Source organism: Gobio gobio (assembly GCF_949357685.1).
Source record: "Gobio gobio genome assembly, chromosome: 8".
Taxonomy (NCBI): Eukaryota; Metazoa; Chordata; class Actinopteri; order Cypriniformes; family Gobionidae; genus Gobio; species Gobio gobio.
In genome coordinates, this window is record NC_137114.1 from 9,473,945 (window position 1) to 9,497,423 (window position 23,479).

The window sequence follows — 23,479 nt, forward strand, 5'->3', positions numbered from 1 at the left end:
TCGAGTAACACTAATAGAGAGATACAGCCACGATCGGATGATAAGAGCAAATCATTTGTAACTCTGACGAGAGCAGTCTCAGTGCTATGATACGGTCTAAATCCTGACTGGAAATCCTCACAGATACCATTTCTTTCTAAAAAGGAACATAATTGTGAAGACACTGCCTTTTCAAGTATTTTTGACAGAAAGGGTAGATTTGAGATTGGTCTATAATTGACTAAATCTGTAGGATCAAGTTGCGTTTTTTTAATAAGTGGTTTAATAATAGCCAACTTAAAAGTTTTCGGTACATATCCTAATGACAAAGATGAAAAGCTGCGCTACATTTAGAATTGATTGTGATTTATTAAAGGAAAACTGCGTAGGATGTGCGTGCGCACGGTTTTATAAATCCGAATATTTCTGTGCGTACGCACGTCCTATGTTTCATCCGCACGCCACTTCTGATGCAAATCCAACGCAAAGTTTTATAAATGAGGCCCCAGATGGTTTTGACCTGGGGTCTCATTTATAAACGTTGCGTACGCACAAAAGAAGGCGTACGCCACTCTCTACGCAATAATTGGTATTTATAAAAAGCAAACTTGACGGGAAAATGCGCGGTCCTTCATGCAAGCTCTGACCCAGGCGTACGCACAAAAACGGGTGAAATGAGAAATGGCGACACCGTCAGCAGATGGAAGAAACACGTGAAAGTGTGTGAAACTGCAGACCGTTGTGTAAAAGAAATGGCAATACTGCCTCTCTCTCATAAATAACTTGAAGACTTCACAAAGCAAGTATTACAATTAACAGCCTACACAAACACCCGTTTGATCGATCTGCAGTGTAAAACAAACAAAATCAAACGAAAATTACAACAGAAATGCAAAAAAAAAAAAAAAAGTGAAATATGTTCTGCAACAATATTGGCATGTTATGCAATTCATCCTCATAAATAATATGGTAAACAGAACGAAATAATGTACAAAACTGATACTCTCGTCAATGTGTCCGTCTGGCGGAGCAGATATAGATGCAATTAGATAGACAGATAGATAGATAATTAGGGAGATATATATAGATAAATAGATAGATAGATGTATTAATTGTCCACTGGGGAAAGTTGTTTTCATAGTAAAAATTTCTTCATCAGCTACGGAATCATGGTATTCATGCAAATGCCTTTAGTTTGTTTTATTTTCGATAAAATAACATATGACGTATGTCTCAACCATTCAGAAAGCGGCAAGAAATTACATTTGCACTGAACTATTTCCCATTTCCACGTAGATAATAGGGATAGGGATTAATAGGGATTCCCCAATAATTGCCGCCAGTCTCTCATCAAGAGGGGTCAGCTCCGGTGTCCCCTCTCCCCCATCCGTGGCAGACACACTCTGGCGATGGAGCGCTAGACGCTTTTTTGCCTCGACTTTGATGTCCGATCATTTCTTTTTTTTTTCGGCCACCGTCCGAGGTTGTGATGCTACAGCATTTACGGCGTCTGCAACCTTTTGCCACTCAAGTGCCTTTTTGGCATTAGTAGGCTAATGCCCACACTGTGCCCTCCAAAAAATATTTTTCTCCTCTTTTCCACCTCGCCAACGATAATTTCTACTTCACATTGAGTGAAGTTATGTTTTTTTGATTTCCTCTCTGTATTTGCCATGATTTCGCAATCGATAAATATTAGCTTGTGGGCGTTTCACGAACTATTTATGGGCAACTATGGGCGTGACATGAAGCCGCAAAAGCTGCGCTACATTTAGAATTGATTGTGATTTATTAAGGGAAAACTGCGTAGGATGTGCGTGCGCACGGTTTTATAAATCCGAATATTTCTGTGCGTACGCATGTCCTATGTTTCATCCGTACGCCACTTCTGACGCAAATCCTACGCAAAGTTTTATAAATGAGGCCCCTGGGCTGTCTAACTGGGCCGAACCAGTTTTGTCCTCAGTTTCCATGAAGGCCTCACATGGGTTAACCCAGATTAAATGAAAACTAAGTATGCACACTACAGAGTGTTAAATGTAACACTGAATCAGTGTTGGAGTTCATGAGATAATTAAATGATGATTTATAATTTGTGATGAACACCTGCGGTTAACAAGCAGAGTCACTGAAGGACAGAGAAACTCAAGAACTCCAACGGACTTCAAACACAGCTTTAGATTAAATCATAGGTGAGGCTAACTCACACTCAAACATCAAGAATCAGCCTATTCAGAAAGGCCAGGGGAATCAACAATGGCAACATTTTTCTATGCTGCAATGCATTCTGGGAGCCATGGATGAGTTTGTATAATGCGTCCAGAATGCATTGCGGTATGAAGTACGTGACCGTTGATGAGATTCATACGCTGATTCTTAATGTCTGTGTGTCTAAATTGTCTAACGAGCAAATATATAGAACACAATTATTACATCTATATCATTTGATTATGTGATCTCTTCACGTTGCAACAAACACAGCTACAGGAACCAGACAAAACCTGATGTTAAAACATTGATCAAATTTTTTCAGTAAGACATCAACACCTAAACCTTTCAATAAGAACTTTAAAGTTAAACTAGGTTGTAATAAGTAATAAGTAAATAAATAGTGTAATAAGATGCTGAGATCTTGAGAGATCTGTTAGTGTTTAATATTCTGTTGCTGCCAGTCATTTGAATTAATTCAGGAAATATCTAAAAAATAAATGTTTTCTGTAAAACATTTAAGGAAAATTTCTGTTAAAGTTTTTGGCTTATTTTTACTTTACTTTTTACATTTTTGTTCGTCATTTGACCATGTTTTACGATCAGTTGTGAGGAAGGGTTAGGGTTAGGGTTAGGGTTAGGGTCTACAACAGCTCCTCACACAAAGTATCACATCCCAAAGATTTGGATTAGAGCACAGGATTAAAATGTGGTGTATTTTATGACAGCATTTAAACAAAATTAATGAAATATTGCATGATTATGGTTAAAGGATCACAGACATTTTAATCAGTTCAATATTTTAAAATGTAGTATTGAAAATGTATCTTTGCAATGCCAAGTTATAACAGATAAAACTTTATAATTTCAAATGAAGTAAATTGTAAGTAAGCATTAAAGTTAATTGGCCCCAAGGTCACAATCCTGATTTGGACCAGATGATCAATGGATTGATCTGGGCCACACTCCTCCCACCAAAAATCGGCCATAATGTTGTTTGCCGTGATCCATGTTGTGCCATCATTGCCACACATGGCCCAGCTCTGGCTGACAGGAGGCCAGCAGTGCCAGCTTGAGGCCACATTCGGGCCAAGATCACTTGCTATGTGGGATATTGTTTAGCATTTACTTTTAAAAAGTATATAATTCCTGTTCTGTTACTTTGTGTGCTACGGCAGGAGAAACACAATCCTGACACAGAATTCCACAAGGATAACATGATGGGGACTGTTATAAATCTGTTCGTTGCTGGTACAGAGACCACCAGCACAACAATCAGATACGCCCTGATGCTGATGATCAAGCACCCTCACATACAGGGTATGTTCTTAAGACTTCTCTAGGGTCTACCTTGCTGTTAAAGGGTTAGTTCACCAAAAAAATGAAAATTCTATCATCATTTACTCGCCCTCATGTCGTTCCAAACCCGTAAGTCCTTCATTAATTTTGTTTATGGGAACACAAATTAAGATATTTTTAATGAAATCGGAGAGCTCTCTGAACCACCCATAGGCAGCAACGTCATTGCAACTTTCAAGGCCCAGAAAAGGAGTAAAGACATCAATAAAATAGTCCATGTGACTACAGGGGTTTAACCTTAATTTTATGAAACGACAAGAATACTTTTTGTGTGCAAAAAACATGATCAATAATGACTTTATTAATTAATCATTTATCTTCTTTGCCAGTCTCCTACGCTGTTGACGTAGTGTAAACAGTGCCGAATTTCCGAGTTCTACGGCAGAACGCTGGCTCACCATTGGCTAGCTCCTGCGTCAGCATCACACATATGCGTCGTGGTGCTCAAGTGAACAGCATCGGCCAGTGGTAAGCCGGCGTTCTGACATAGAACTTGGATGCGCTGCACTATATTTACTACGTCAACAGCGTAAGAGAATGACACAGATGAGAAGAAATTGTTGAATAAAGTCGTTATTTTTGCACCCAAAAGTATTCTCGTCGCTTCATAAAATTATGGTTCAACCACTGTAGTCACATAGACTATTTTAACAATGTCTGTACTCCCTTTTTGGACTTTGAAAGTTGCAATGATGTTGCTGCCTATGGGTGGTTCAGAAAGCTCTCCGATTTCATCAAAAATATCTTAATTTGTGTTCCCATGAACAAAATGAACGAATGTCTTACGGGTTTGGAACGACATGAGGTTGAGTAATTAATGACAGAATTTTCACTTTTGGGCAAACTATCCCTTTTCATTGTACATTGTTAATTGCTGCTCTTTCGCTTGTCAGTTCAGTGCACAGGGGGAGGGGGGTCGAGGGGGTTTGGCCAAGGACCCTATGGACATCCCTGTGCCCCCCTCCAGACTAATGGTGCGTTCACACCAGACGCGAATGAAGCGTTTCGCGCGAGTTATTTACAGGTTAAATCAATGCAAAGACACGAATAGACATTCTGCAGCACGAATGAAGCAGGGCACATTGAGTGTTTGACGCGTGATTCACGTGAGTAGAAAAATCTGCACTTTGGCGGGTAACCAATCAGGAGCTTGCTCTAGTAGTGACAACAATTAGGACAAATCATATGTGGACACCCGGAGCTGTACGATACATCTTCGTACTTTATAGAAACAGGAATAAAAAGGATCTTGCTTGGAAGAAAGTGAGTGAGGAGGTCAGACAATCTGGTAAATTGTAAAAAAAACGCTCTTTACTGAGCTATGTAGGGTGATTTCAGGGTGATTTGGACACTTTTTGCCATTGAGAAGACTTGGAAAAAGTGTCCCAATCACCCTGAATTCACCTTATAGACTACAAGCTAGTTAAAGCCGGCAAATTGAGCTTATTCACCGTATTTAAATTTTTTTAGGCAGCAATAGCGCAATTTATTCGCTTCATTCGCGTCTGGTGTGAACGCACCATGAGAGAGACGGTCTTGATAATACTGTGTAATTTTCTCACTCCCGCCTGCTGCTTCTGCTACTGATTGCTATTAGGAAAAGCTGCCCATAACTGCTGGTCTAGGATCTGTTTTCTTCGTAATATTAGCATGTTATGTTAAGGGGCCACATACATTATTTAATTAACATCAATTATTTAAAACCAGACTGTTTAAACCTTACTATTTCAACATGATGGGTGTGATAAGGTTCGTGTGTGTGAGAGGAAGAAGGCAAGGGGTCGGCTGGTTTGGACACGGATCTCAATATTTATTTGTATATAACTTCAGTTCACTAAACGTGCATGCACCTTGCACGGCTTTAACTCAAAAACTTGCTTCTCGGTTTCTCAACGGTTTGTTTCCGGCAGTTCCTCTCTGCAGCTCGTCTCTCACGTCCGTGTCCTTCCAGCTCTCTCTCTCCCTCTCACTCTGTTTGGGAGCGGCTTTATCCGGTCTCTCCGTGCCAATCACTGCAATCAAACACAGGTGTTCATTGTTATGCACTTGACCTACTTTCTCACCGCTCGTCTCCTCACTCTCTCCGTCCGTGCAGACCCCGCAAAACCACGCCCTCCTCTCCACATACCCCCACCGCCCGCTCCAGGCCGGGGAGCCATCCGGCCTGCAGCCTCCCCCCCCCCCCCCCCCCCCCCCTCCTCCTGGAGAGGAAGTCAGCCACAGCCATCTGTGCACCCGGCCTGTGGACCACCTTGAACTTAAAAGGCTGTAAAGCAAGATACCAACGGGTGATCCGGGCGTTGGTATCCTTCATGCGGTGGAGCCACTGCAAGGGGGCGTGGTCCGAACAGAGGGTGAACTCCCGCCCCAGGAGATAATAACGGAGGGTGAGAACGGCCCATCGAATCGCCAGACACTCCTTTTCGATGGTGCTGTACTTGGTCTCCCTCTTGGAGAGCTTCCGACTCACGTACAGCACCGGCCGCTCCTCACCCTCCACCTCCTGAGACAGGACCGCACCCAGCCCCCTGTCCGACGCGTCTGTCTGCAACAGAAATGACAGAGAGAAATCAGGAGAATGCAAGAGCGGCCCGCCACACAGAGCAGCCTTAACTTGGGTAAAAGCCTGCTGGCACGGCCTGGTGGTCCCAGACCGTATCTGGTGCCTCTTTTTTAGTGAGGTCAGTCAGCGGGCTGGTGAGGTCCGAATATTTAGGTACAAACCTTCTATAATATCCCGCCAGCCCCAGGAACTGCCTCACCTCCTTTTTGGTCTTTGGACGCGGGCAGGTTGCAATAGCTGCGGTCTTGTTAATTTGGGGACGCACCTGCCCGTGCCCTAAGTGGAAGCCCAGATACTTGACCTCCACCCGCCCAACCGCACACTTCTTCGGGTTGGCCGTCAGCCCCGCCCCTCTCAGCGAGTTCAGCACTGCCCGCAGATGCTGCATATGCCGCTGCCAATCATTACTATAGATGATTATATCATCCAAGTAAGCAGCGGCATATGCAGTGTGCGGCCGAAGGATTCGGTCCATCAGTCGCTGAAAGGTGGCGGGTGCCCCGAACAACCCGAACGGAAGCGTGACGAATTGGTGTAATCCGAACGGCGTTGTGAAAGCAGTTTTTTCTTTGGATAAGGGAGTTAAGGGGATCTGCCAATATCCTTTTGTTAAATCCAGCGTCGAATAAAAACGAGCCGAACCTAGCCGATCAAGCAACTCGTCAATCCTCGGCATTGGATAAGCGTCGAATTTCGACACGGAATTCACCTTGCGATAATCCACACAGAATCGCACAGAGCCGTCCGTTTTAGGAACCAAAACTATCGGGCTCGCCCAATCGCTGTGGGACTCTTCTATTATTCCCAAGTCCAGCATCGCCTCTAATTCTGTTTGGACCACTTTCTTTTTGTGCTCCGGTAACCTATATGGCCGGCTGCGAACTACCACGCCCGGCTCGGTCTCAATATGGTGCTGTATGAGATTGGTCCGACCGGGCAGGGACGAAAACACATCCGCAAAATCTGCTTGCAATTTAGCAACGTCAGTGAGCTGGGAGGGCGAGAGGTGATCTTCCCCCGGGGCCAGCGCGACTGATCGGCCTTTGAGGTTCGCCTCTGGCCCGAGATCATCCTCGTTGGTGACTACGGTCGCCAGCAACACTGACTCCGCCTCATTCCATTTTTTTAGGAGATTGAGATGGTAAATCTGATGTGCTCCGTTCCTATCCGTTCGTACCACCTCATAATTGAGATCCCCCACTCGTCGTGTGACCTCAAACGGTCCTTGCCACTTGGCGAGTAACTTTGAACTGGACGTGGGCAATAACACAAGTACCTTCTCTCCCGGTGTAAATTCTCGCAGTCGGGTTCCCCTGTTGTACAGCCGGCTTTGTGTGTCCTGGGCCTGTAGCAAATTCTCCATTGATAGCCGCCCCAAGGTGTGGAGTTTTGCTCTCAGGTCCAGGACATACTGAATTTCGTTTTTACTTTCTGACGGTCCCTCCTCCCAAACCTCCCGCAGGACGTCAAGGACCCCTCGGGGCTGACGTCCATACAGTAGCTCGAAGGAGGAAAACCCCGTGGAGGCTTGGGGGACCTCCCTCACAGCGAACAACAGGGGTTCCAACCATTTGTCCCAATTTTTGGCGTCTTCGTGAACGAACTTACGAATCATTGTTTTTAACGTGCGATTAAATCGTTCTACCAGACCGTCTGTTTGTGGGTGATAAACGCTGGTACGAACGGATTTAATGCCCAATAATCCGTACAGCTCGCTTATGGTGCGGGACATAAACGCCGTGCCTTGATCGGTGAGAATCTCTTTCGGGATTCCCACCCGGGAGATTAAACGAAACAGCGCATCCGCCACACTTTTTGCCGAAATGGTGCGGAGAGCTACTGCTTCGGGGTATCGCGTTGCATAGTCCACTATCACTAATGCAAAGCGATGCCCCCGTGCGGATCGTTCTAATGGCCCAATGAGGTCCATACCAATTCTCTCGAAGGGGACCTGCACAAGCGGTAGAGGGCGCAATGGCGCTTTTGGAGTGGCCGGTGGGTTTACCAACTGGCATTCACGACAAGCGGCACACCACCTGCGCACATTCTCGTGAATGCCCGGCCAGAAAAATCGGGCCATTAAACGATTCAACGTGCCCGTTTGACCCAAATGCCCAGCCATAGGATTACAATGAGCCGCCTGGAAGAGCACTTCCCGGCGGCTCTTCGGTACTAACAGTTGGGTTGTCTCTTTTTTTGTCTGAGTATCTTGGGTTACTCGATACAACCTATCTTTAATCACGGCAAAATAAGGATAGGAGAGCGGCCGCGCGGGTTGAAGAAGCCGGCCGTCGATAGAACGGACCTGTTCAAAGGCGTTTTTGAGCGACTCATCCCGGGACTGTTCCAGAGGAAAATCATCACGCTCCGACAGGATTAGCCTGTTTATTGCGCTCCGTTCCTCTGACCCAGTTCCCGGTGGTCCCGGCTCAGCTTCTCCAAGCTGCGCGACCGCGCTCTTCCCCCGCCCTCTTTTCTCCCAAGAGACATCCGCACATATATACCCCAATAAAGCCCCAAAGGCTGGCCAATTCGTCCCCAAAATCAGCGGATGTCGGAGGTGGGGACTAACCGCGACCTCCACACTATGTTTTTCCCCTCGAAATTGTATTGTGACTGGCACCAATGGGTACTGCACCTCATCCCCGTGCACACACCTTACCGTAACCAGGCGGCCATTATCCAATGCGTCAGATTGTATCAGGCTTTGATGAACTGCGGTTTGGTTACAGCCGGAATCCACCAAAGCCTGATATGTACCCCCCTCAATACTCACGGGTATCTGGTATAACCCGGCTTGATCGGGGGCAGCCTGTGGCGCGTCGGGGACCCGGACCAGTGTCCCCACCTCCATCACTGGACACCGGTCGATGAAGTGCCCCGGGTCCCCACAACGCCAACAGGCCGGCCCAGGCTTTCCCGCCGCCCTAGTGGCGGGAAGCGGGTCAAGGGATTGGCGCAGAGAGAGCGGTGGGAAGTGGCCAGTCCTCACTCTCTCCGTCCGTGCAGACCCCGCAAAACCACGCCCTCCTCGCCACAATGGACAGCTGATGTGCGCCAGGATGCCAGAACAGGCGGGGGAAAGCAAAGGGGAAATAATTTTATCATAGTAACTCAGTATGTCAATGTGACATCAGGAAGACGTTGGATTTTGGTTGATAATAGAAATTGGTTTGACGCCTAAATCCAACTTTTGTTTGCTTTACTTGGGCAGTTTGACTCTTGACCTTTTAACATTAGTTACGGACTGACTTTATTTCTGTCAGACGTCTACAGAAGCTCTTATTGAGAATGAACAGAGTTTTAGATGTTGATGTTTTATTGAAAATAACAGTTTCATTTGACATCACCATTATGGTGATCAGTGTTTACTTTAGTTGTGTAGTTTAACTTGGCTGCTGTAACTGTGTTTGTTATGGCAAGAACTGCAAGAGAAATTGTGTTCAGATGATGTCAGCTATTTGATGATGATAAAGATATGATCATCATATAGTGTTTGATTCATTGATCATATTCAGAGGCTACTATTTGTTTAGGTATGTTGTTATCTAAAATGTTATTAATTTCTCATTAATAATACAAAATTATCATGTATCAAAAGATTAGATTCTGGATGACCTCAGTGAAAAAGACCACTCTATGATGATCACATCTTTATCGTCAAGTAGGACAATATAATCTGATCACATTTTCTCTTGCATTTCTTGCCATAACAAACACAGTTACAGCAGCCAAGTCAAACTACACAACTAAAGTAAACACTAATCACCATAATGGTGACGTCAAACGAAACTGTTATTTTCAATAAAACATCAACATCTAAACCTCTGTTCATTCTCAATAAGAGCTTCTGTAGACATCTGACAGAAATAAAGTCAGTCTGGTTAGTAATGTGTGAAGCTGGTTATGCTGTTTGTGGAGTTGTTTAATCCTCTGCTGAGATCTTTAGAGATTGAATGTGCTGCCACACATTTTACCCTTTTTTACGATTATTTTTTTTTACAGTGCAGTACTTATTCCAACCAAAATTAAACGTCTGTCTGACATTGGAGCTTGACGTCAAACAAATGTTGGGTTTAAACGTCAACCCAATTTTCATTTTCAACCAAAAAAAATTACGTATGAGTCCAACGTCTTTCTGACGTCACATTCCCAGCTGGGAAGTTGTTGAAATGCCATGAATTTCAATTTATTCTTCATTCTAAACTAAGTTACTTTTGCCTCACGTAACTAATGATAAAAATAAGTTCCCATTAAATACAATACTTAATCATGAATAACGTAAGTGCTTTTATATATAAATAACATTCAGAAACTGTAGGCTATTTGAAACGAAATTAAGGATCAATAAATAAATAAGTTACTGAAAAAAAAAGAAAAAAAGAAATGACATTTATTGATTATGACTGATTTTATTTGACATGCACAACACGGACCTATGGAACAGATGCACACAACGGCACACTGTTTTGGACGGGTTCGTGTTAACCGCTAACATATAACATTAATCTATTCACATGTTTTGTCTCTTAAAATGTAAGCGCATGTAGCCCTTTATGTCAGCATTATCATATACGTGTAAAGAATTGAAGTCTGTCATTGTCACGTTACGCTGAGGGAAATTGAGGTGAGGACTCAATTGCAGGGAAAAGGTTTTAATTAACGAAATAAACAGAAACACAAAACAAACACCCACGAGGGGGGAAACATAATATAATACAAAACATAATATAAATGAAACAAACAACAAACCAAAAAGTCAGGGAGCGGAATACCGGGAAGGGAGACGTAGACATAACATAACATATACAACGTAACCACAAAGACTATGAGCACATGGGAACTATATAAAGGGGAAGAAATCAGGAGGGAACAGGTGGAGGAAATCAAACACTAATCAGATAACAAGGGGGAGGGATCAAACAATGACAGAGGCACATGGCCACACTAACAAAACCCACATGTGCACACAAGACAGGACAGGCATGTGACATAACCCCCTCTCTACGGAGCGGCTACCAGACGCTCCATCAGCCGAGGGCGGGGCAAGAAAGACAGACCAGGGAGGGACGGGAGGGACAGACGAAGAGGGACAGACCAGGGCGGCACGGGAGGAACGGACCAGGGCGGGACGGGAGCGACGGACCAGGGCGTGACGGGAGGGACTGACCAGGGCGGGACGGGAGGGACGGACCAGGGCGAGACGGGAGGGACGGACCAGGGCGGGACGGGAGGGGAGGGACGGACCAGGGCGGGACGGGAGGGGAGGGACGGACCAGGGCGGGACCGACCAGGGCGGCACGGGAGGGACCGACCAGGGCGGCACGGGAGGAACGGACCAGGGCGGCACGGGAGGAACGGACCAGGGCGGCACGGGAGGGACCGACCAGGGCGGCACGGGAGGGACCGACCAGGGCGGCACGGGAGGAACGGACCAGGGCGGCACGGGAGGAACGGACCAGGGCGGCACGGGAGGAACGGACCAGAGCGGCACGGGAGGGACGGACCAGAGCGGCACGGGAGGGACAGACAAGGGAGAAACAGAAAAGGAAGGGGAAAACAAGGGAGAGACGGGGATCACAAAAAGTTCAGGCGGCCTGCAGAGTTCAGGCGGCCGGGACGGCCAGGGTGGCCAGCAGAGTTCAGGCGACCGGGACGGCCAGCAGAGTTCAGGCGGCCAGCAGAGTTCAGGCGGCCGGGACGGCCGGGGTGGCCAGCAGAGTTCAGGCGGCCAGCAGAGTTCAGGCGGCGCAGGAAGAGCAGGACGCCGGGGCGGCGCGGGAAGAGCAGGGCGCCGGGGCGGCGCGGGGAGAGCAGGGCGCCGGGGCGGCGCGGGAAGAGCAGGGCGCCGGGGCGGCGCGGGAAGAGCAGGGCGCCGGGGCGGCGCGGGAAGAGCAGGGCGCCGGGGCGGCGCGGGAAGAGCAGGGCGCCGGGGCGGCGCGGGAAGAGCAGGGCGCCCGATCGGCACCTCCGGCACAGCCGAGTCCGCCGTCCCTGATACCACCGGCACGGGGACCACCGGCACAGGGATCACCGGCACAGGGACCACCGGAACCCGATCCACCGGAACCCGATCCACCAGCACAGGGACCACCGGCACAGGGACCACCGGAACACGATTCACCGGAACAGGGACCACCGGAACAGGGACCACCGGAACACGATCCACCGGCACAGGGAACACCGGCACAGGGAACACCGGCACAGGGGTGACCACCAGAACAGGGACCACCGGAACAGGGACCACCGGCACACGATCCACCAGAACAGGGACCACCGGAACAGGGACCACCGGAACACGATCCACCGGCACAGGGACCACCGGAACAGTCACGGAGCGTGCTTTCCCTCTCCTCCTCCGCTTACGGACCCCAGGGACAGGATCCACCGGAATGGGGACCACCGGAGCGTGGACCACTGGAAGGGGTTCCACCGGAGCTGAGACCACTGGAGTGGAGGCCACCGGAGCAGGGACCACCGGCACAGGGACCACCGGCACAGGGACCACCGGCACAGGGACCACCGGCACAGGGACCACCGGCACAGGGACCACCGGAACAGGGACCACCGGGACACGATCCACCGGGACACGATCCACCGGAACATGGACCACCGGAACAGGATCCACCGGGACACGGACCACAGGAGCAGGCATAGAGGGAACCTTTCTCCTCCTCCGTTTCGGAACCACCGGAACAGGGTCCGCCGTCACCGAGTCTGCCGTCATCGGGTCCGCCGGCCCACGGTCCGCTGGCACACGATCCGCCGGCACACGGTCCGCTGGAACACGGTCCGCCGGAACTGGATTCCCCGGAATAGGATCACCCGGAACTGGGACCACTGGAACTGGTACCACCTCCCTGGCAGCTCGCTCCTGCTGGCGAGCGAGACCCTCCACCATCGCCTCAAAAGTAACCCCATCATAGGCACTCCTGAGCAGCCAGTCCATAGGCTCATCGAGGGCATGATTAAAAAGGTCCATAAGAGCCTCATTATTAAGTCTTAAACCCTCCGCCGCTCCAATGAAATCACCCGCAAACCTCCTCAGATCAGCCCCCCGTTGACGGAGAGACACCAAGGCCTGAAAATGAACAATTCTCTCATAGTGAGGGCAAGAGATAGTGGAGGCTGGGGGGTGAGGCGAAATCTTCCTCTGCTGAGTCCTCGGCATGGTGGTTACGTTCTGTCACGTTACGCTGAGGGAAATTGAGGTGAGGACTCAATTGCAGGGAAAAGGTTTTAATTAACGAAATAAACAGAAACACAAAACAAACACCCACGAGGGGGGAAACATAATATAATACAAAACATAATATAAATGAAACATACAACAAACCAAAAAGTCAGGGAGCGGAATACCGGGAAGTGAGACGTAGACATAACATAACATATACAACGTAACCACAAAGACTATGAGCACATGGGAACTATATAAAGGGGAAGAAATCAGGAGGGAACAGGTGGAGGAAATCAAACACTAATCAGATAACAAGGGGGAGGGATCAAACAATGACAGAGGCACATGGCCCCACTAACAAAACCCACATGTGCACACAAGACAGGACAGGCATGTGACAGTCATGTAAAGCAAGAGCGTATTGATGCAGTTCAGTCTGGCAATGCAATAATATTTAGTAGTGCATAAGTTGTAATTTGGTGCCCATTTACGTCAAAACTAGGCTAGTTGTAACTTGCGCACAGTTGGTGCAACAGGTGTCCTGACAGGAAAGCTATCTGTTCCTTTATCCATACACGAGAAAAGCACCCCGTGGCCATTATAGGGATCTGTTATGTTCAATCTATTAAGTTTTGCTATGTACAAGTCTATGTCTTTTGAATTAAAGTGCGCAGTGAACTCCGTTGCCTTGAAACTCATGCTGGCGCCGGCTTTTCCTGCCTGCCAAAATGGCGTTGTAAACAGAGTGGGTCACCGGAGTGACCTCCGGAGCTCTATTGAAGAATTTTAATGAATTTTTGGTGAATTTGATCTAGAGCAAATCCAGAGGGAGATTGATCAAGTTATTGGACAGAACAGAATCCCTGCAATGGATGACAGAAAGTCTCTCCCTTTCACTGATGCTGTGATTCATGAAGTACAACGCTATCTGGACATTGTCCCACTAAATGTTCCCCATTATGCCACGCATGACATCTTGTTCAGAGGTTATGTGATACCAAAGGTAATGAACACTTACAATGGTCAGCTCCTCTTACATTGGAAATGACTAGATTAGAAAAAAATGCATTATATGCAAATCCCAATATTGTGTTTAATCTGGTTATTTTGTTTAATGTTGAATGGATTTTATTTCCCCAGGACACAGTAATTCTTCCCTTGCTGCACTCTGTCCTAAGGGATGAGGGACAGTGGGAAACCCCTTGGACTTTTAACCCAGAGCACTTCCTGGATGCCAATGGCAACTTTAAAAAGAATCCAGCCTTTTTTCCTTTTTCTGCAGGTAAATCCTATAAAGTCTCTCATGTCAATCAAAGACATAAAGACATAGTTAATCAAAGACATGATGATTTTATAAACTGTTCAAACTGTATATTCTATCCCCTAGCCCTATAACCATCACAGAACACTTTCTGCATTTGTACATCAAAAAACAGCATTCTGTTTAATGAAAAAAGCAGCCAAATTCTGACAGTAACATACTATTTTACATGGAAACAGTAATATAACGTAGAAACAATGCATTCTGGGTAATATTTGTCGTTTTTGAGAAAGTAGCCTACAGGCAAAGTAGGCATTCTCAACCCTGGTCCTCGAGGGCCACTGTCCTGCAGTGCAGAGTTTAGCTCCAACCCTAATCAAACACACCTAAACCAGCTAATTAAGCCTTTCAGAATTACTAGAAAGCTACAGGCAGGTGAGTTTGATCAAGGTTGGACCTAAACTCTACAGGACAGTGGCCCTCGAGGACCAGGGTTGAGAATGCCTGGCCTACATGAATATGTGACCCGTTACGGCAACCAGGGACACAATTCGGCAGCACAAGTTTCGAGCAAAATGAGAATTTTGAAAGCGTTTTTTTTTTTTCAAAATGGGTGATTTTCGCTTTTTTGTCGAATCTGTTAGTTGAGATCATGAAGAAGCCTCTCCATGTGTGAGATAGCAGTATTGGTATATTTAAAAGCATACACTTTGAGGTTGAAATCGCCTTGTTTTTAGGAGATTCTAGCATGCAGCAGAGGCGTTTCTCTTTTGTTATTGTCCCGCCCTCTAACGGAAGCGTGGCTCAGTGTTGCCAAGTCCGCAGTTTTTCTTGTCCGCGGGTTGAAGCGACCCCAATTATGTGATATTTAGCCCCGGGAATGTGAATTTTAGTAGGCAACCATGCCAAAAAAACACATATGAAATGCGATTTTTACCAGAGAAGCCCCCCTGAAATGCGATTGGGCTTGTTTTGGGCTAGTTTTGAGTAGCAATTGTGCGGGTTTTGTTGTGAAAACCTGGCAACCCTGGTGGCTGATACACGAGCAGCGAGCAACGAGCAGCTGAAACGAAGTGCAAACCTCCCAGATAACACAATGTCTGAAGCAGTAAAGAACCAACACGATCATCTTTCCCTTGTGCAGAAAGAGAGGGCTGAGTACAATGACATGACTAAAAAATAAACATACATACAGGTCCTTGAAAGTGCTTGAATTTAGTTTGTGCAAGAAGTTTTCTGGAAGAAATTCCATATTATTCTCTCCGGTCCAATAATGTGTTATTTCGCCAACACTTCGTGGACTATGCTTGATTTACATTTGTTACTTGCATTTATGCATTACATTAAGTGTTTCCCGCGTGAGGTACTTTGTGTTGTACATTGCCATGATGTTCACGCGCGCACAAAACCACTCAGCGTTTCACAGACACACCGTGAAATATTGCAAAAATAGACTGGTTACATGAGCCTAAGCTCTTTTCAATAAAATCCATGCAAAAGTTAATATCAGATCATTTTAGAATACAGTATAGGATGTACCGAATATTCTTCAGTTTTATGCAAAACAGAAATATGACAAATAGAATATCAGACCTCTGTCATATGGCCAAAAGTAAAGTCCTTGAAAGGTTCTTCAATTTGAAGTTAACCAAGCTGTGGGAACGCTGTATTAACAACTATCCAAACTGTTTTAGACCTAAAAGAGCCTTTGTAGGCCTATCACTGCATGAAAAGTGGGATTTTCGTCAGTATGTGACACTGTAGATTGCCGTGAAACTTCAGGTTTACGACTGTGCACGGCAATTTGCAGGCAACACCGAAAACTGCCGTAAATTGTCGTAAATTGACGTGGGCCTTGCTTGGCAGTTGTCCCCCCATGACCCCCCCTCCCCTTAATTCTAGGGGAGGCTTTATCATGTAAATGAACATGCTGTGAGCTACACAAATGCAAATCAGAGTAGCAGCAGGGGGAGTTTTATCTAGGTTCTGAATTTTTTTGCCTAAAACAAGTTTAAAGTTTAAGTTAAAATGTTAACTTAAATTTAAGTTAAATGTACTCGTTTTAGTTCACATTACTACATTTTTAGGGCAACCAGTTTGCTCCAATTTTTTAAGTAGATTCAACTTGTCCGGGCTCACAGTGTAGATTAATTACTCTATATGTCATTAGCAATAACCAATGTTATGTAAAAAAAAAATAATAATAAAGGACAGTAGTGAAGACAGCAAGACAATGAACCAAAGCACACAAATAAATCAAGTAAAGCATACAGTTTACATACCAAAATAAATTTTTCCACCCTGCACTGTGAATGATTTTTTAAATGGCTATTAATCATAAATGTGAAAAGTACAAGTTTGTGTGTTTATAGTTAAGTCAGATTGTGTTTTTCTGTAATTGTCATTTAAATTGAGCTCACACCACATTTTATGAATTATCAATGCAGATTTTCAAGAGGTGGTTTCCTGGACAGGGTTTAAATTATGCCAAGAGTAGGCCTTAATCTATTTAATCGTGAGTTAAAAAATTGTTGCCTGGAACAAAGATTAAGCACAGATTACTAACACCTGGACTATGAGTCCTGAACTAAAATGAACTGGATTCATTTACAGTTTTATCTAATTGCTTACACACAATTTCTGAAAATATAGCTCCATTTCTTGTAACTCTACACACAAAACACACAAAACATCAGACATCTCTTGCAAAAGCAACACTTTGTGCAAAACTATTTTAACTCTTCCAAAAATGTTGTTTTTGCATATATCTAACTACACACAAATATGCACAACTGAAGAATTTACAGTTGAACTGAAATCAACTGAACTGAATCAACACTGAAGTCACTTGAGCTGAATATTGACATTATATTGGCTTGTTAGAGCCGGTTTACAGCAGAATTTGTTTTGAACTTGTTACTGAAGCTGCTATGAAAAAATATATTTTGTTGTATGCATATTCTTTCTTTCTCAAACCTTAGTTTTGATTTCTAAGTGATCAATTTATGTATAAGTGTTTTCACACATGATCATTGGCTGTATGGGTCCTCAGTAAATTAATGTGGCATTTAAATGGCAAAAGTCATTCTTGTCTCTATAACTTATGGCTTCCTAAAGACACGTTTATGGGTAAATAAAATATTAATAATATAAATAAAATGAATATCAAAACATATTTTAAATATAATGAAGTCATTTTATTATAGCACTCATCAGATGTTCCTGGAAACAAAACAGAGACAGAACAGTATAAACAAACTATACAACAAACTAAACACCAAATTACAAAAACATTATTATGTGAAAGTGAATAAAGTTGTGTGTGTGTGTGTTTTCAGTTATAAATATGTGCTGTGTAAATTAGCCTAAACTTTTAGAAATTATATATAGCCTAACTTTAAAAAACAAACAATAACCCATATAGATAAATTATAATAATTGTATAATATTAAGCATTTACTTAATATACATTGCAACATTAGGCTACTTTACTCTAGCACAGTAGTCAGTTAAGCAATTAATTAATATCTTATATTAATATACATAGCCTAGGCTACATCTAAAGGTAAGTCTGCTTTAAAAAAAAAAATTTACACTTCGACATGTACAGAATGTGCGCGTTAAGAAACACGTTCAAATGTGTCTTCTTAACATGTTAAAACTGTGCGTCGACTGTGTGTGTATGCCTGTTACACGACCAGAATGTGCGTGTCTACACATACAAAAGAAACACGTAAAAAATTGCTGCGTTGACGCGGAAAACAGGGCGTGTTGAAACGGTCTTAAGTCACGCGTTTCGTATAAAGAGAATTGGCCCCGGGCGCGTTCCATATTAGAGCCCTAGTCCAATGACGTGCGAGGTCGAGGTCATGGCCATGACGCGTAGAAGACGAGCTTTAAGCTTTTTTGTTCCCTTTCAAAAGCTACACTCAATGCTGCATAAGCTTATGCAAATGGGAATGTCTTTGACATAACCAGCTGTGAAAATAGTGTGAAAACACGTCAATGAAATTGACCCGGAGGTATTTATAGCCTCGGCCGGTGACGTCATAGGCGCACCTGCTGCACGAGGCTATAAATAGATGAGCTTCCGCTGGAGCAAACCAGGTCTTTTTGTTTTCAGACCAACTCTGTGTTATGGTGTGTTACAAAGTCTCTGAAAAAAAAAAAAAAAATTCTCTCTCTCTTTCAAGACTCAACTCGAGATCTTTGTTAGGAGTTAGTTTTCAACATGGCAGTGTGCAGATTTCTCTCTCTTTCTCATCTCTGTTACAAAGAAACATATGTGGAAAGAGTTCTAGTTAAATCTGATCAGTTGGAAACAAGTCAGCAGAGTAAAACGCTGTATATCCATGTTCTCTTTCAAATAACAGAACTGGATGCACACGTTTATTGCTGTGTGTGTTTGGGGAAGAGTACGCTGCATTGAGTCAGACGAGTGCGAGCATTGCAAGCCTTTACAGTTAGAATGCTTTATGCTCGTCTGGGCTACTTTCAGTCCGCACCAGTTTTCGGAGCTCTCGAATGGGTTTGTTGACGAGCAAGAGACGGGTCCGTCCCTTTCGCTTGCTCGCTCAACAAATGCATGTTTCCCCGCGTGATCCCGAAGCGCGCTCCGGCGTTTCTTCGGCTCGCGCGGGGAATGATGATGAATCTCTGGGTCCGCGGACCTCGAGCAGCCGCCTGCGATCGTTCCTCACATGATAGTGAATCCATACGAGGAATTTATCGAGGTGGTTGTTCGCGCGGTGGCCAGGGCAGTCTGGTACCGTGAATGAGAGATCCCCGAACGCAGTGAGCTTGAGGTTTCTGTCTAGAAAAAAAAAAACATTTACTTCACGTGTTTTTGTACCCTTGACGTCGACATTTTCGACTATCATGGGTGCGAAATCGCGTGGATATGTGAGAATACCCCAGGTGGGAAACGCTCACGAGCTATCTCTCGCCTGGGTCTGCATTTTCATTAAAGAGACAAACCTCCCCATAAAGCCATGTAGAAAATAAACGTCGGCTGTCATGGGCAAAGCTTATATATATGAATTATATATTGTATATTATTTTATATGGAATATATATATATAATATATTATTTTATATGGAATATATATTGTATATGATTTATATAAGAATAATAAATATAAAGGGACAGGCTGGTGCTGCGCTGCACACTATGGCTGTCTTGCAAGCATATCAGGCTGACCTTCTGAAGGATTTGAGTGGTTCATTTGGTGACTCAGTTAACTCTGTAGTGGCCAGATTTAAAGGAGTGGAAAAAACATGAAGTGTTCACTCAGTTTCTTCCTCAATGCACTCAAGGGGAGGGGCTATCAGCCACAAAACCTCTCTTCAGTCCTTCAAGATTTAAGGGGGTAATAAGCAGATTGTGGCGAGTCGCGCTCTCCCTCGTAAAGACTGGAGACCGGCTCGTCATCCTCAACAACCTCCCAGGGCAGACTTCGTCAATATAAGAAGTCCGGTGGTCTGGTGCCCAGTCTGCCCCCACGGGACAGGGCGTGTCAAACATTTGCTCGCCCCACCCCGTTATCCTCAAAACTACTCCATCCCCGCCGCCTCTGGTGATTCGGGGGGGCAGTGGTTTCCAGTGAAATGTTAGACGTTCAGTGTTTAAATCCTGCTATCATCCAGGACATAGAACGTCTAACATCCCCTCAACAGGAAGTGTTAAAATTGTCACTCTCAGAGTCTCAGGCAGCGTGTGAACTTCTGCCAGGCGTTTCTGCATGGGTGTTAAGCACAGTAAAAATTAGTAAACTAATTTATTTGTCATCCTCCTTGTTTGAACGGCGTGGTCTCCACTTCCGTGAAGGCGGAGTTGGCGTTTGTACTGTCACAAGTGACAGCAGTTACTTCCTGGTCCCCAGTAGGGTGGGGGGGGGGGGTGTCTAATCTCAGATCTTCGAGTCTTAAACCGTGAAGCAGTTAAAGTACTCAAGGTCAAGATGTTACAGTGAAGGCGGTCGTGTCGCATATTCAACATTGTGATTGGATTCGGCACGATTGATCCGAAGGACGCATGTATTCGCATATAAAGTCTGCCACAACACAGGAAGTTCCTGAGGTTCGCTCTTGGGGGCAAAAGCTTACCAATTTCGGGTCTTCCATTTGGCTAGCCTTGTAACCGCACATAAACAAAATGTATGGATGTATTACCGGCTCCATTGGGATTCCGGGGCATTAAAATTTTGAATTACAAAGGCGATTGCTAAAATTAGCACAATCACATGAGATGGTGCTTCAACACAGTGTGTTGGCTCATCTAGTTTCTCTAGGGTTGAGACTCAACACCAAGAAAAGTGTTCTTTCTCCTGCCCAGAGAACGACTTATCTAGGGTTTGTTCGGTTTTTGGTCACAAGGTGGGCACAATGGTTTCCCGCTTGAATCAAGACCATTCAGTATTCCCTGAGCAAAGTCAGGCTAGACCAAGATCTTACTGATCATCAGCACCAGAGTGTTAGGTCTAATGGCATCAGCATCCACGGGTTTCCCTTTGGGGTTGTTGCACATAAGACCGTTTCAGTTGTGGCTCAAAGCCAGAGGACTTAGGGCCAATCCTCAGGCAAATAAAGTGGCGCGCCATGTGGCTTCGTACACTAACTATGTGGTTCAGACCCCGGTTTTTGCCTTGGGTCCCACTCTAGGCGTACCTTGTCGTCGCAAGTTGCTAACGACGGACGCTTCCCTGACGGGCTGGGGTGCGGCCTTAAGTGGTCGTCCAGCCCAACGGGAATGGGAGGGTCATCAACTCAGTTGGCACATCAACTGCCTCGAGTTGACGGCTGTATTTCTGGCCCTGAAATACTTTCTCCCCCAATTGAGGGGCTGTCATGTCCTAGTGCGGGTGGACAGTACAGCTAAATATCTTGTATATAATCACCAGTACAGAGCTGACCACAGGGAGTGGACCTCTTCGCCTCTTCTCAGACAGCGCAATGTCCCTGCTTCTCTCTGTCACCCAGCCCCGCTGGGTCTGGATGTGATGGTTCATTAATGGCCCAAAATGTGTCTGTATGCCCTCCTTCCAGTCGCTCTGCTCCTGGGAGTTCTAGCCGGGGTTCGCCAACAAGGGTCTTGCTTCTTATCAATAGCGCTGCGTTGGTCGAACAGGGTTTGGTTCTCGGAGATAGTGTCTCTCCTCAACGGCTCGCCTTGGGCGATTCCGGCGAGGAGGGACCTTCTGTCTCAGGCAGAGGGCACGATATTCCATTCCAGGCCCGACCTGTGGAACCTTCATGTTTGGCCCCTGAAGGGCACCAACTGAGGGACACGGGGCTTTCGCCTGCAGTTATTGAGACCATTCTAAGTGCTAGAGCTTCCTCCACTCGGAAGTTTATGCTAATAAATGGGGTGTCTTTGAAAGGTGGTGTACGACACAATGTAGATTCAGTCAACTGCCAGGTAACTTCAGTTCTGGATTTTCTGCAAGAAAAGTTGTCATCAGGCACCTGCCCCTCCACTCTCAGGGTTCATGTGGCCGCTCTTTCGGTTTGCCACGCCTTGGTGGATGGGGTGCCGCTCGGGTGTCCTCTACTCGCTCGCTTCATTCGTGGGGTAGGCGGTTGAGGCCACCTGTTAGAACCAAGATCCCTTCATGGGACTTAGCTTTAGTCCTCGAGGGTCTGGTTGAGACCCCCTTTGAAACATTAGCTTGCCCCTCCACTCTCAGGGTTTATGTGGCCGCTCTTTTGGCTTGCCACGCCCTGGTGGATGGGGTGCCGCTTGGGAGGCATCTTCTGCCTGCTCACTTTGTTGTGCCAGGCAGTTGTGGCCTCCATTAAGAGCCAAGATCCCTTCATGGGACTTAGTTTTAGCCCTCGAGGGTCTGGTTGAGACCCCCTTTGAACCTCTAGAATCAGCGTATGACGAACTTCTGACTCTAAAGATGGTTTTTCTTATGGCTATAACTTCTCTGAAGAATTGGGGACATGCAGGCTCTGTCAATATCGCCATCCTGCTTAGACTTTGCCCCAGGTTTGGTGAAAGTGATTTTGCATCCCCGCCCTGACTACCTGCCTAAGGTTCCGTTGTCGACTGTACATCCTGTCACTCTTGAAACCTTCTGCCCTCTGCCGTTCACAACGCCGGATCAGGAGAAACTTCATAGACTGTGTCCAGTCCATGCTCTTCAGGCCTACGTCCACCGCACTAGCCAGTGGCGTAAGTCAGAGCAACTGTTTGTTTGCCATGGGGGCCGTAACAGAGGTTCTGCCACCATCAAACAATGTCACATTGGGTCAGGGATGCTACTGCTCTTGCCTATGAGGTGCGCGGTCAAGCTTCGCCTATAGGATTAAGGGCTCACTCCACCAGGGGAGTCGCTTCTTCTACTGCGTTAGCAAGGGGTGCTCCCTTACAAAGTGTTTGTGATGCGGCAGGTTGGTCCTCTCCGCACACATTCTTAAGACTTTATAGCTTGGATGCTCATGCCACTCTGGGCTCTCATGTCCTTGAGTCGACATCACAGGCTAATGCCTGAGGCTTCTTGCGTTCTTGTGCACACCTACACAACCGTAAGGGGTCCAGGCACCATCAAGCACGGCGGCGTGGGTATTCTCGTTCCCATTTGCATAAGCTTATGCAGCATTGAGTGTAGCTTTTGAAAGGGAACACTTGGGGTTACTTGACTGTAACCCTGTTCCCTGATAAAGCGGAACGAGATGCTGCATTGCTAGGCCGTGCTGATGATGCTTCAGGACTGGTCTTCAAACAAAGAAGATCTGGTTTGCTCCAGCGGAAGCTCATCTATTTATAGCCTCGTGCAGCAGGTGCGCCTATGACGTCACCGGCCGAGGCTATAAATACCTCCGGGTCAATTTCATTGACGTGTTTTCACACTATTTTCACAGCTGGTTATGTCAAAGACATTCCCATTTGCATAAGCTTATGCAGCATCTCGTTCCGCTTTATCAGGGA

The 23,479-nt window shown here is 46.0% G+C and overlaps 1 protein-coding gene across 1 annotated transcript in view; it reads left to right on the top strand.

The window, feature by feature from the left end:
- The window catches only part of cyp2y3 (cytochrome P450, family 2, subfamily Y, polypeptide 3), a 198,209-nt gene that overhangs the window by 109,630 nt on the left and 65,100 nt on the right, over window positions 1-23,479 (top strand). The window contains exons 6-8 of the mRNA XM_079824431.1: window positions 3,366-3,507; window positions 14,102-14,289; window positions 14,427-14,568. Of these exons, the coding sequence (XP_079680557.1) occupies window positions 3,366-3,507; window positions 14,102-14,289; window positions 14,427-14,568 (472 nt within the window). The remainder of the gene's footprint in view (window positions 1-3,365; window positions 3,508-14,101; window positions 14,290-14,426; window positions 14,569-23,479) is intronic.